Source organism: Arvicanthis niloticus, chromosome 3, assembly GCF_011762505.2.
Source record: "Arvicanthis niloticus isolate mArvNil1 chromosome 3, mArvNil1.pat.X, whole genome shotgun sequence".
NCBI lineage: Eukaryota > Metazoa > Chordata > Mammalia > Rodentia > Muridae > Arvicanthis > Arvicanthis niloticus.
This window is the reverse complement of record NC_047660.1, coordinates 138007560-138021720: the sequence shown is the minus strand read 5'-3', so window position 1 is coordinate 138021720 and position 14161 is coordinate 138007560. Positions and strand designations below refer to the sequence as shown.

The following is a 14161-nucleotide window of genomic DNA, read 5'->3' as shown; positions in this document are numbered from 1 at the left end:
AGATTCGGTGCTGAGTAGCGAGTGAAGGGCTCTAGCAACTCACTCAGGTTAGCTATTATTATTCGCGGTCAAAGGGACGCCCCTCCCCCTGACGGTGAGACGAGAAACTGCACCCGAAACTTGTGGGAGGGACTTCAGCAGGTGCAACCACAGTCCCCGGCTGAGGCCCCGCCTCCTTCTGATCTTTATCCTTAGTGGCGCCGGAGATACTGGTCCCAGACAGGCAGGTCTGCAAAGAGCAGCCTTCTGAGAGTCTGAGTGGGGGGTGCGGCCCCTTTAAGAACGCCTAGCGGGCTGCGGGCTGCTGGACTGGAGGCCACCGCGGGTCACCTAGGAAGCCCCGCCTATGTGGAGCGGCCTGGCGCAGCTCTGGAGCATCTGACCAATAAGGATTTAACTTTGCAGCCGCGCGGCTCGTTGACCTTGCGTTTCTCTCTCTGAGTGTCACCAAGAAAAGGAGCCGCGCGGGCGGAATGAAGTGTTGGGGAGGGAGCCCACCCCTCTTTGTTGATCTCCTGTTTCTGTCATCGACTGGGGAATCTGACAAGAGCAGGCGGACAAAAGCTTTTAAACTGGTTCAGAATTCTTGCCTAGTCCTGGGAGAAGCAAAAACTTGAATTTCTGATGAGGGTTCCGTAGGAGAGGGAGGTGTAAATGAACGAGATTACGAAATCCAATTCCTGACAATTCCCTACCAAAATCTTTTAAGGGAAAAGGGTAAACTGAGGCAAGCAGAGTACTAAGACGGATGCCTCTCCTACCGTCCCAGGAATGCTCTGTCAGATGTGCAAAATCAGACCCTCCTTGAATGCTTCCCCACGCCCCCTGCTCCGCCCCCAGCCCCCTCCCCCAAGTATTGCGGGTTGGAGGAGGAGACGCAAGTTCTGGCGCGGGCGGGGACGACTAGCATTTATCACTTCCAGCAAGTGCCGGAGCTCGGCCCCGCAGCGAAGAGGCTGCGGTGCGGGTGGGCGCGGGAGCTGGCCCTGTGGGGACCCCGGGGGGGAGGGGGAGCCGGAAAGCCCCCGCCGAGGCCGTCGCTGCGGGGCCTCCCCTCCCCCCCGGTCAGGCGCCATGCGGGGGGGCTCAGGCGACGCGGAGCGGCAGCAGCGCTGGGGTCGTCTGTTCGAGGAACTAGACAGCAACAAGGACGGCCGCGTGGACGTGCACGAGTTGCGCCAGGGTCTGGCCAGGCTGGGAAGGGGAGATCCGGACCATGCACAGCAGGTACTATGGGCAGCTACCACCGCGGCATTGTCCGCCCGCACCGTAACCGGTGCCCCTTAATGCCGCGGCTGCAGCAGCCACATGCTACCTGTTGGCTGGACCCCACCACCTCTGTCTAGGCTCCCTTTCCCCTGTCCACCCGCGTCTGACCTGACGTCGTCGCAAGACAAGGCTGCCAAGGCTCCGGGCCTGCAGCGGCGGCGGCTGCCAGGACCCAGCGGCCCTTCCCCCTCCACCCCCCACCCCCACCCCGGGCTGTGGGATGCCTATTGGGGGATGGACTGTAGAGCTTTCCCCTGCACTGCCCAGAGCCAACCCCTCCAATGCTCTGTGCACTGTGTGATCTGGGTGATCCGCTCCCACCTGCAGTTAATGCAACTTCACCACCCTGCTGGAGCACACAGCGAGGCCCTAGTCAGCTTTCCTAGTCTTTTATTTATACTTGCTGCGGGCGCTTTCCTGGACCTGGCCAGTTGCCTTGGGCTGCTCCAGCTAGGGATTCAGTCCATCTGAATCCACTCTGCCTCTACTGGGGTCTGACTTGTCTGGGAAGGAATTTGAGGTGGGGGGGGGGGGTGCAGTTTAGCTGTAAAACGTTTTCTTCTTAGCATGTTCCAGCCCCAGCATGGGAGGTGGCAGTGGGGAGCAGCAAAAACTGGCCCTTCCTCCATGTGACAGGTGTCTCTCACATGGAGCCCCTAGCCTTCCCTAAAACAGATCTATTGCATTTTTGTTGACCTTGAGTCTAAGGTCCAACTTTTGGATAGGAATATAGAGGCCCCATGGCTGTTGGGCCTTATATGATTCAGGACTGTTTCTAACAGGACAATCCCCCCCCACACACACACACTCCCCAACAAGACTGCCAAGGAGACGGGGTTTTATAAGAAAAAGCTGCTGGGCAGGTTTGGGAGACAAAGTAATGAAAGAGAATCAGAGTTCAAGGTCTCTTCCAGTACAGAGAATTTGAGGCTAGCCTGGGCTACATGAGACAGATGTCTCAAAATGACAAAAAGTGCCCCCAGGCTGCCACTTCCCAGTCCGATGACCTTGAACTGTCTCTGTGACTCTGTAGAGTCCTCTGTCAGCCTACCAGCCTACTGAGACAACAAGCAGATCCTTACTGTGACCTGGGGCATCTTACTGCAAAGTGGGCTGACAGACTACAGAGGTGAAGCCTCCTGCTCCCTTCCATGAGGAACTGAGGCTCTGAGTTCCTGAGGCACGAGGCATATTCTAGCTGACTTTCTCACACACACCCTGTGGGGGTACAGTCTGCTGGAGTCTCCTGTGTCCCCTTTTTTCTCTGCTAGGGCATCTCCTCTGATTGGGACGCTGATCCAGACAGTGGCCTCAGCCTGGAGGAGTTTACTCGCTACCTGCAGGAACGGGAGCAGCGCCTCCTGCTCATGTTTCACAGCCTTGACCGGAACCAGGATGGTGAGCTGAGCTCTAGCTGAGGAATGGACAAGTGGGTTAGAACTTGAAGCGCTAGGGGAATGGGGAGGGCTGCTTCTGACTCATGGACTATTTTGGGAGTTCTCAGCCGCAACTAGATAATTTGAGCCTGACCAGCCCATCCCACCTCCTGTTCCTTTTGCTGTAGGACCCCTCTCTCTACCCTTACATGTTTCTTTTCAGACAGTATAATAGGTTCAGAGACCCTCAGATACGAGGATAGCCCCTTGAGCAAGCATGTTCTAGGTTCCTTAAGTATTACCTTAAAGTTGGAGAGAGAGATCAGGGGTTAAAGTGCTTGCCGCAAAGCCACAAGTTCCTGTGCTCGATCCCTAGTTCCCATGAAAGCTGGATGCGGAGGTACAGGCCTGTGAGGCCATCCCCGGAGAGGAAGAGGGATGAAAGAATGAGTAATAATCAGATATTGCTTTAGTCCCTTGTAATGTAGGTACCTCCATGGTCAGCCCTGAACTCACTCCTGGAATAGAAAACTCTCCGATATTACCCAGTTTCAGCCCTCAGCAGCCCCTACAACCTGTGTAAAAATCTCTCCCCTTACCATGGTGGCAAACAACTTTGATCCCAGCACTCAGGAGGCAGAGGGGTAGACAGGCAGATCTCTGAGTTCGAGGCCAGCCTGGTCTACAGAGTGAGTTCCAGGACAGCCAGGGCTACACAGAGAAACCCTGTCTCAAAAACAAAACAAAACAGAACAAAACAAAAACAAAAGAAAGAAAGGGAAAAAGACTGAAGCCAGCCGTTGACCTCTGGCCTCCTCATCCACACGCACACAGAAGCACATACACACAAGGGCTTCTGGATCTCCCAGTCCAGCCTGTGGTTTGGGTATCTCCTGGGGCTCCCCTTTTCCAGGTCACATCGATGTCTCTGAGATTCAACAGAGCTTCCGTGCACTGGGTATCTCCATCTCGCTGGAGCAAGCGGAGAAAATTCTTCACAGGTGAGTTATTGAAGATTTGGGGCCTTGGAATCTCACCCCCACCCCCACCCTACCCAGTACCCTGCCAGACAGCACTGTCCTCTGAGCCCCAGACTGGGTTGATGGGGACAGCGGGGATGAAAAGTTGAACTTTGGAGTCAAACAGATCTTAGGCTAGTGGACCGACGACCCTGTCTGGCCCTGAAAAAGACTGGTACTGCAGCTACTCCCATAGGGTTGGTCTGAAGGATTTATACATGGGAGCCAGCCAGACAATGTGACTATACCTGAAGCCTGAACCTGTCATTCTAGCACTTGAGAGGGCAAGGCATGAGGATTGCCATGAGTTTGAGGACAGCTTGGGCTACAGAACGACACTTGACAAAAAAAAAAAAAAAAAAAAAAAAAAAAAAAAATCCCTAAAAGCCAAACCAGTAAGGCTGGTGAGATGTAGCAATAGGTGAGGGCACCTGCCTCTCAGCCCTGTAGGTGAGGGCACCCGCCCCTCAGCCCTGTAGGTGAGGGCACCTGCCCCTCAGTCCTGATGAAGACAGTTTGATCCCCAAACCCATGAGGTTAGAAGGCGAGAATCAACCCAGCAGGTTGTCCTCTGACCACTACATGCAAGCCATGACACATGTGGGCACTCACACACACCACAGGTGTTTTTAGACATGATAGTGCAGCTCTATAATCCAGCACTCAGGAAGCTGAGGTGGAAGGACTGAGAGGAATAACCTGACTCGGTGAAACAGGGCTGGAGAGAAATGGCTCAGCAGTGAAGAGTATGTATGATTCTTCTAGCAGAGTCTGATTCCCAGCACCCAAGTCAGGTGGCTCACAACCACCTGTAAGTACAGCTTCAGAGAATTAAACACCTGAAGCCTCACAAGCCACACACACACACACCATACACACACATACATGATTTAAAATAAATATATATATTTTAAAGTTATAAAGTGCTTTAGCCAGGTAGCACACAGAAAGCTAATGTAGGAGAATTGCCATGACTTTGAGGCCAACCTGGTCTCCAGAGTAAGACCCTGTCTCCCCCAAAACAGTCATGGAGGTGTCCTAGCAGGACACTGCAGGACAAGGCAGGAGGATTACCATGAATTCCAAGCCAGCCTGGACTTTAGAGTGAGATCCTATCTCAGATAAGCCAGTGCTGTAGAATATCAATGAATTCTGTGCTCCCCAAATCCATGAAGGCTAGTGGCACCCACCTCCTGCAGCCCAGAGACTGAACCTGTGCCAACCCTACCTCCAGCATGGACCGCGATGGCACCATGACCATTGACTGGCAGGAATGGCGCGACCACTTTCTGCTGCACTCTCTGGAGAATGTGGAAGATGTCCTGTATTTCTGGAAGCATTCTACAGTAAGTTGGGAGCCACCTACAGGGTCGGGGCTAGCTCCGGCTTCTCCCCAGGACTCAGAAGTTCTGGGCCAAGACTCTAGAGGTGTTGTCAGTATCTGGGGCTCTGTCAATGAAGCTCTGTGCCTTTATTGTTCCATCTGGGGCTCAGGAGCCTGGTAACCACCAATGGACACTTCTGCTCACTGCTCAGAACCCTTTGGTCCTGCTTAGACTCCAGGGACAGCGAGTAGGAATCATGGTTAGGGGTTACAACAAATGGTGTTCCCACACTTGACCCACATAGCTGCCAGATGCCAGGCACTCGTCACCTACTCCAAGGCTCCTGGGCCTGATGAAAGATGCAGGCAGACACTGTATCTTGAAGGTTCAAAGGAGTCCACGGGAATGAGGAGGGAGGTCAGCTCTTGCACAAAGGTGGGACTCACTAAGGATCTTGTGGTGTCTGGAAGATCAGTCTGTGGGGTCTGACATGATCCCCTTTATGTCTGCTTTTTCTGGGGAGATGTCAGTAAGCATCCATTTACTCCAGGTAAGGTAACAACAGACCAAAGTGAGGATCTTACCAAGGTCCCACTTGGTGAGCCCATAAGTTTCTTCAGCTTAATTGCAGAGCACAGTGAGGAGTCACTTACAGGACCTGGGATACCCCCAACAGCTGCAGCACTGCTGAGTCCCACCCCATCATGGATGGTGACCTGGTGGAATCTGCAGCATGGAATCTTTCAATTAGCCTTCTGCTTCTTTGTTAGTATTTCCCAGGATTCCTTGCAGCTGGGGTGGAACAGTGAGTGGACTTTCAGGATACATCTTGTGCCAGAATCCCTCACACCCTAGTGGGTATCAAGAGCGCCATTACCATAGACCCAGTTATCACCAGATTGTGCTGCTCAGTTTGTTGCCATGGCTACCAGGCCAAGGTAATCGCTGCCTCAAAATGGCACTGGGGTGATGATGTCATGCTCAGAGGAAAAAGCCATACTGCAATCCTCTCGAGAGATCCAGAGATGTCCACCCCAAAAATCCACCGTTGGGAGATCTATTGCTGGACTCTAGGAGGCAGTATAGTCCTTGGGGAGGACTCCTGGGAGGAGACACCTGGGGGGAGACTCTGGGGAGGGTTTCTAAGGGGGGTTCTCCGTGGAGGAGATGACTGTGGAAGCAGATCCTTTGGAAAGATTCAGTTGGCTTTTTTGGTGGAATCAGTGGATCTTTTGGTAAGAATTGGTGGCTCTTTGGGGAGATCAGGGGATTCTCTGAAATCCAATAGGCCATTTCTTTCTTTTTTTTTTTTTTTTTTTTTTTTGGTTTTTCGAGACAGGGTTTCTCTGTGTACTTCTGGCTGTCCTGGAACTCACTCTGTAGACCAGGCTGGCCTCGAACTCAGAAATCCGCCTGCCTCTGCCTCCCAAGTGCTGGGATTAAAGGTGTGCGCTGCCACCACCGCCAGGCCAATAGCCCATTTCTTAAGTTTCAGTGGATTCTTTCGGGAGGGGGATGTTGAGACAGGGTCTCCGTGTAACCTTGTGTGTCCTGGAACTCATTCTGTAGACCAGGCTGGCCTCAAACTCACAGAGATCTGCCTGCCTCTGCCTCCTGAGTGCTGGGACTAAAAGCATGCTTCACCACCACCAGGCTCAGTGGATTCTTACTTTGTGTGGAGAGGCACATGTGTGGAGGTCAGAGGACAACTCGGGGAAGTGTCTCCTTCCATGATCTGCATCACGGATGTTGAACTCATGTCTTCAGGCTTAGTCATACACATCTAAGGAGCCTTCCAGGCCCCTCAGGGTCTTAAGGGAGTCTGTGGTTCCTTTGGTGGAATTCAGTGGGCTGAATTATTATTCGGAGGACTCAATGGATCCTGTAGGGTAACAGTTCTCAACCTGTGAGTTATGACCTCTTTGGAGATCAAAGGACCCATTCATAGGGATTGCATATCAGATGTTTATATAACAATTCATAACAGAAGCAGAATTGCAGTTATGAATTAGCAACGAAAAGAATTTTATGACGGAGTCAGCACAACATGAGGAACTGTATTAAAGGGTCAAGCATTAGGAAGGTTGAGGACCACTGCTTTAGTGGAACTCCAAGTAGATCTTCCGGAGGAATCCTTGGGGTATTACTGACAGTTTTAGTGGCACATGGTAGGACCCAGAAGGGATCTGCTGGCTCTCTAAGCAACATCCTTTGGTGGACTCTGGGATGTCCTAGAATTCATAGAGGAGACTTCTCTGCTTAGGACCCAGGCACATCCCCCACCTCTGGAACATGACATCTGCAGCCCCCATCCTCAGGTCCTGGACATTGGTGAATGCCTGACGGTGCCTGATGAGTTCTCCGAGCAAGAGAAACTTACAGGCATGTGGTGGAAGCAGCTGGTGGCCGGTGCAGTGGCTGGCGCTGTGTCACGGACAGGCACAGCTCCTCTGGACCGACTCAAGGTATTCATGCAGGTGAGAGGACCTGAAGGGACCGCCCCATCATCTAGGCCCAGACCTAGGAGGGCACTGCAAAGCTACCTTCTCTCCCCACTCAGGTCCATGCCTCAAAGTCTAACCGGCTCAACATCCTAGGGGGCCTGAGAAACATGATTCAAGAAGGGGGTATCTTGTCCCTCTGGCGGGGCAATGGCATTAACGTGCTCAAGATTGCCCCTGAGTCTGCCATCAAGTTCATGGCTTATGAACAGGTAGGACAGGTCTAGGAGACAGTGTATTCAGCTTTGGGAAGCAGACAGTAAACACAAGGGCTTGTGGGTTTAACTTGCCGTCCCCAGCACCACGCCTCTTGCTGGCCAGCACTGTGGCAAGCAGAGAATGCTGGAATGCAAGGACCACTCAGTAACCCCCAAGGTTCCTAGGTATCCAGTCCCACAGACATGTTCCACCCTCAGATCAAGCGGGCCATCCGGGGGCAACAAGAGACACTGCACGTTCAGGAACGCTTCGTGGCTGGCTCCCTGGCCGGGGCCACAGCTCAAACCATCATATACCCCATGGAGGTGAGAAGGGCGGGGCTGGAGGAAGATCCAGCATGGGGGGATGGGCCTCCTATACTGTTCCACTGGCCACTTTGCACTGCTTGTAGAGCTAACTGTAACCCCTGACTTGGGACTGAAAGCCATTTCTGGTCTAGCTTATCTGGGTATCTCAATTTGAGCTGTAACTCCTAGGGACTTGGTTAGAACTGTTTGCACAGTCGTCATAGTGACTGGTTATTTTATGCCTGCCAAGATCAAAGATGACCTGCCACACCTGGTTTATGTGGTGCTGGGGATAGAACCCAGTGTTTTGTGCACCCTAGGTGGGCACTCTCCCCACTCAGCCCCAGCTGGGCTCTCAGCACATCTGCGGTCAGGAGTAGCCACTTCCAGGTGATGTCACTTCTGGGCATGGTGATTCTGAAAGCAATTTTCAAGTGGTTAACAGAGTTCTCACCCAGGTACTAAAGACTCGGCTGACTCTACGCAGAACTGGCCAGTACAAGGGGCTCCTAGACTGTGCAAGGCGGATCTTAGAACGTGAAGGGCCCCGTGCCTTCTACCGTGGCTACCTGCCTAATGTGCTGGGCATCATCCCCTATGCAGGAATCGACCTAGCTGTCTATGAGGTCTGTGAACAACTACCTTCCCTCCCTCCTCCTTCTGGGCTCCTCCTCTTCCTACCTCCCCAGAGCGAGGCTTACAGGTGCTCGCACCTCACCCAGCACCTGTGTGCAGGCTGGCACCTGTGTGCAGGCTGGCACCTGTGTGCAGGCTGGCACCTGTGTGCAGGCTGGCACTTGAATTTGGGCCACCTAACTCATACACAGTCTCTACCTATAGAGCCATTTGCTTGGCCCCTTCTCTTTTTATTTTGTATTTTACCTATTTACTTTTATTATAGACAGTGTTTCACTTTATTGACCAGGCAAATTACAAGCTCCTTGGCATAATCAGTCCTCCTGCCTCAGCCTCCCAGGCAGCCTGATTGACAGATTGTCACTGTCATTTCCTGCAGCATTCTTTCACTGTAAATTTATCACTCCTGTTTTTTTAAATTTATTTTCATTTTATGTGCATCGGTCATTCTCAGCTGCATAATAGGTTCAAAATCCATCTGTGCCAAGCGAGACTGTACCTTTGTTTTGTTTTGAGACACAGTCTCTCTAGATGTTCTCTTTAGCTGTCCTAAAACTTAGTCTGTAGAGCAGGCTGGCCTCGAACTCATATAGATCTGTCTCTGCCTCCGGAGTGCTGAGATTAAAGACGCCCATGCCACCACCGCCCTAGCCCCAAAGTACATCTTAAAAGTCCAAAAGGGTGGTTGCACATACCTTTGTTTCAGCACTTGGGAAGCAGAGGTAGACATATCTCTAAATCAAGGCCAGCCTGGTCTACAGAGTCCAGAACAGCCAGGGCTACACAGAGAAAAAGTGTCTCCAAAAACAAAAATAAATCCAAACAAACCAACCAAACAAAAAACCTGAAGGATCCTTAATCTGGATGCACAGCCCTTCCTGCTGTGGACAGTCACTGCATAGAGGGTCATGGGGTGTGCACAGTACAGGAAACAAAGGGGAAAAAATACAGGGAAACTGTTCATAGAAACCAGGCTGGGTAGGTAGCACAAGCCTGACATACCAGCACTGGGTGGTTGAGAAGATGACAACTTCAAGGCCAGTATGGGACAGACTAAGCCAATGTCCCAAAATAAAAGATTTAAGAGCAAGGGGTGTAGCTCAAGTGGTGTTGCTGAGAGCCTGGCTCAGAGGTAGAGCACCCACTCTACTCCCACCTAGAATCCCCCAGTGAGGTCCTGGGGAATGTGGCACTGGCTCAGTGGGGAAGACAAACAACATCATCAACTCTAGAGCCAGCAGCTGTGGTACACAGAGCTGGCAGCAGGGTCTTTGACAACAGGATCTTCCCAGCTGCAACTCTGAACCCACCTGCTCCTTTCTCTCCTAGACCCTGAAGAATCGCTGGCTCCAGCAATACAGCCATGAGTCAGCTAACCCAGGCATTCCCGTGCTCCTGGCCTGTGGCACCATCTCCAGCACCTGTGGCCAGATTGCCAGTTACCCTCTGGCACTGGTTCGTACCCGAATGCAGGCCCAAGGTGAGATGTCTGGGCAGGAGGCTGGGGTAGGAAAGCCAGCCACTTGGGTTCACCTGCTCTCACCTAACTGTGTAGGGAGCGTCCTGAGCCAGGATCCTTGTGGGTTTGGGTGGCCTTCATAAACCCTTCCTCTTGTCTGGGCTTCAGTTTACCCATTGGTGACCCTGAAGAAGGAGGCTTTTACCTGAGAGTTCAGTGGCATCAAAAGTACAAGAAAGTACTACAGACAACATTGTGGCACTTCTGGGCCTGCCAGTAACTTGAGCTGTTATTCAAAACTGAGAGATAATAAGGGAGTGGGGATTGCTTGGAACAGCGTTAGGCAAGGTCAAGGAAGGACAGTTTACTGGTTCCTTCCTTCCTTCCTTCCTTCCTTTTATTTATTTAATGAGACAGGGTCTCACTATGTAGCCTAGGCTTGCCTTGAACTCAGAAAGGTCCCCCAAGTGCTTGGGTTAGAGGCATGGCCAACAGGCCTGGCTATATCATTGTTGCTTTTAGACAAGGTCTCACTTTGTGGCCCTGTCTGACCTGGAATTCACACAGCTCTGCCTCCTAAAGGTGTGCACCCTACACTCAGCCTTGAGGACAGCACAGTTACTATGTTTCGTTTTGATTTTAAGGTATTTTAGATTTTTTTTAAGATTTATTTTTATTTCTGCACACATGCCTGTGTGTTTGTGTGTGTGTGTGTGAGAGAGAGAGAGAGCGAGAGAGACAGAGAGAGAGAGAGAGAGAGAGAGAGAGAGAGACCCAAGGAGGCCCATCAGACCCCCTGGAGCTAGAGAAAGTCCCTTGTGTGGGACTCTAGTTCTCCGGGAAGAGCAGGAAGTGCTCCTCCAGCTGAGCCATCCCCCCAGCCTCCCCCCCTTTTTTTTTCTTCTCTTTTCTTTTCTTTTCTTTTTCTTTTTTTTTTTTTAAAGACAGAGGATTGCTGTGTACCAGGCTGGACTGGAACCTCAGGACAATCCATCTGCCTCAGTTTTCCCATTGTTGTTTTTCCTTTGTATTTTTCTCCCATGAGTGATTTTCCTGTTTTATTATCCCTGAATCTGTTTTTGTGAACCTTAGTGTTTGTGTCCTGGATTTTGGCTGGAGAAACTATCAGTGAGTGACTAAATGCACTCTCTACCTTCATGTTCATCCCCTGGGGATGAGGACAAAGGCAACATAAATCACCATGATCAGATGCAATTTAGGAGGAGAGGGAGGAACCCAGCCTAGATTAGGTACCACAGAGGGCTCTTCCAAACAGCCAGCTTTGGGATGGAGAATGGGAGGATGAGTAGATGCTAACCCTGAAGAGAGGACGAGAATTAACTTTAAGGAAGGAGGTATTTCTCACCTCTTGTCACACACAGACACACATATGTATTTACACATATGTACTCTTACATAGACACATGTATGTACTCTTATACACAGAAACACATATGCACTTACACAGACATATTTATGTACTCTCACACATGTACATATGAACTTTCACACATGCATATGCACACACAAAGACACAGTGCACACTCATACATGCACACATATGTTTATGCACCCTCACACACAGACACACATAGGCACTCTCATATAGTTATACATATACACTCTTATACACAAATATACATATGCAGTTTCACACATACAAACAGACACACTCACACATGTCCACACAAGTCACAGATATGCACACACAGACACATATATATGTACTCTCACAATGCACACACAGAGGCACACATGTACCCCCACATACAAACTTTCATACATGCATATGCATACATACACATGCACACACAGACACACATACATTCCCACACATGTACACGCAAACTTTCACAGTGCATATGCACACACACAGACAAATGAACACAGACTCATGTACATATTCTGATGCATGTCCATACCTGGTATTGCCATTCATCCCCAAATGTAGTCCCTAAGATTGACAGTTCCTAGGCCCACAGACATCGTGAGTCTTGTGGTAGGTTCCACTGTTCCTCTGTCTCACCCTCTAGCCTCCTGTTTAAGTGGCCACCTAACTCAGTCCTAGGGTGAGGCAGGAGGGAGAAATGAGATAGGGAAGCTTTGGTCTTACCTGGCTTCCAACCACCTACAGCCTCCATTGAGGGTGGCCCGCAGGTCTCCATGGTGGGTCTGCTTCGACACATCCTATCCCAGGAGGGTGTATGGGGCCTCTACCGGGGCATTGCCCCCAACTTTATGAAGGTCATTCCAGCTGTGAGCATCTCCTACGTGGTCTACGAGAACATGAAGCAGGCTCTGGGGGTCACATCCAGGTGAGGGACAGGAAACCTGTCCCCCCCCTCCAAGATTCCCTCATCTTCATCATGGCATCCCCCACGATGATGTCTTCAACCACCAGAGACTGATGGCCTGCCTGACCAATGGATCCTAACCCTACATCCCAAGGCACTGGACCCCAGTACCCAAATCCCAGATCCTAGCCCTGTGCCCTGACCATGGTACCACTGCACCCCACACTTCAGCCACAGGCTCCCAGGACTTGATCCTCAACTTCACAACCAGACCCCCAAGCCCTAACCACTGGACCCTGCATATCAGCAGTCTGACACTTGAAATGTAAAACTATCCATACCTTGGCCCCAAACCCTCACCCCCAAGTCCCTTTATCCTGATCATCTCCGCCTCAAAGCTGGCCTGCTTTCCCTGTCCAACTGAGTGCTGGGTCTCCCTATGCAGGCGGTCCCAATGCCCCAAGCATGGGGCACTCATCCATGTACCCCATAGCCCAAACCCTCAGGCGCCAGACCCAGTGCCCTAATGCCACACTGGACCAGAGATCCCCAAACTTACTGCTGAGGTCTCAGTCACCTGCCTCACAGCCCAGCCACTAGATTCTAGGAGCCAAGAGCTCTCAGCCACAGGGTCCTGACAGTTAATGCCAAGATCCTGGCCTCTGCCAATGGGTCCCTTGATCCCTGAATCACAGGCCCCTCACCCCAACCAATACATTTTCCTCAGTTTGGGGTTCCATATCCTCCCATTTTTACAGCTGGGTCTACATTCCAAGCACCACCCCCAGTCTCTCACCACTGGAACCCAAGTCCCAGTCCACTGGATTCTGGCTCCTGGAAGCGTGGGTGTGAGAGCTCCAGGGTCCCACATGTGGACCCCATATTCCCCAGCTGCTAAATCCAGATCCCAGATTCCTTCAACCTCTTCTCTGGACAACATCTATAGAAGGCCAAACTCCCAAACACCTCCAGATCCTAAGGTCTTCACTCCTACACCCCAAATGTCAATACCCAAGTCTAGATCCCAGTAGTCCAGTGACAGCATTTCATATCCCAGACACACCCTGGATCTGATTCCCGATGCATGAAAGCATGCCATCCAAGGAGCCTTCTGGAAGCTCAGACCCCAGTGGCTCCCTACCAGGCAGTAAGGGCTGGGACATATGAGTGCTGGATCAAATCTCAGCTAGAACGCACCTCCCCTCCCATCACTCCCCAAAATCGCTTCTCTCCCTGTCCTCCACTCTCTCCAATGTCTTCCACATTCTCCTGCCCTCCTTCCAAGCTAGTAACTCCCAGAGCCCAGGCCCCTCTGGGAGTGTCCAGTCTGCTTGTTCATGGGTTGGGAGCTGCTAGGTGAAGTCAGGGACACAACCAAGGGGACCATCTGCCTCTTACACTGCCAGCCCTGCTCGGGCCTCAGAAAATCACAGTCAAGGACCAACACACAGCATCCTTCCTGAAACCCAGCATCCAATATGCAAATTAAGTATCCTCAAGCTGACTTGGAGTCTATTTTTCTACCAGACAAAGAACAAAGTCCCCTGGCTCCCACCACATTCCCATACCCTCCACACTTCAAGATTGGATTCTGAGCTTAGAACTGGGGTACCCTGCTCCACCTCTCAGTCTTTAGGGAAACTCATCAAAAGACTGAGAGGAAAACTGGGAGGTTGGGGAGGGGGATGGTTTCCACCTCTCCCTCCAACCTACACCAGGTCCTACCTCCCTGCCCATGTGTGTTATTTCAAGGAAAATAAATTTTCTAAGCTCTTA

The 14161-nt window shown here is 51.4% G+C and overlaps 2 protein-coding genes across 4 annotated transcripts in view; one reads left to right on the top strand and one right to left on the bottom strand.

The window, feature by feature from the left end:
- The window catches only part of Crb3 (crumbs cell polarity complex component 3), an 8858-nt gene extending 7465 nt beyond the window's left edge, over positions 1-1393 (bottom strand). Inside the window, exon 1 of the mRNA XM_076932037.1 lies at positions 1378-1393. The gene's annotated coding sequence lies outside the window, so the exon portion shown is untranslated. The remainder of the gene's footprint in view (positions 1-1377) is intronic.
- Slc25a23 (solute carrier family 25 member 23) lies at positions 874-14161 on the top strand. Of its 3 annotated transcripts, none has more exons than XM_076932034.1 (10): positions 874-1227; positions 2541-2667; positions 3559-3646; positions 4899-5010; positions 7308-7466; positions 7550-7702; positions 7874-8014; positions 8455-8622; positions 9962-10112; positions 11036-11182. In XM_076932034.1, the coding sequence occupies exons 1-10, from the start codon at positions 1075-1077 to the stop codon at positions 11137-11139; spliced, it is 1356 nt and encodes a 451-aa protein (XP_076788149.1). In that variant the 5' UTR covers positions 874-1074; the 3' UTR covers positions 11140-11182. The 3 variants fall into 3 exon arrangements, with proteins under 3 accessions (XP_076788149.1, XP_076788148.1, XP_034354071.1); XM_076932033.1 differs by lacking the exon at positions 11036-11182 and adding an exon at positions 12226-14161 and having other exon boundaries at positions 876-1227; XM_034498180.2 differs by lacking the exon at positions 11036-11182 and adding an exon at positions 12226-14161 and having other exon boundaries at positions 878-1227; positions 7907-8014.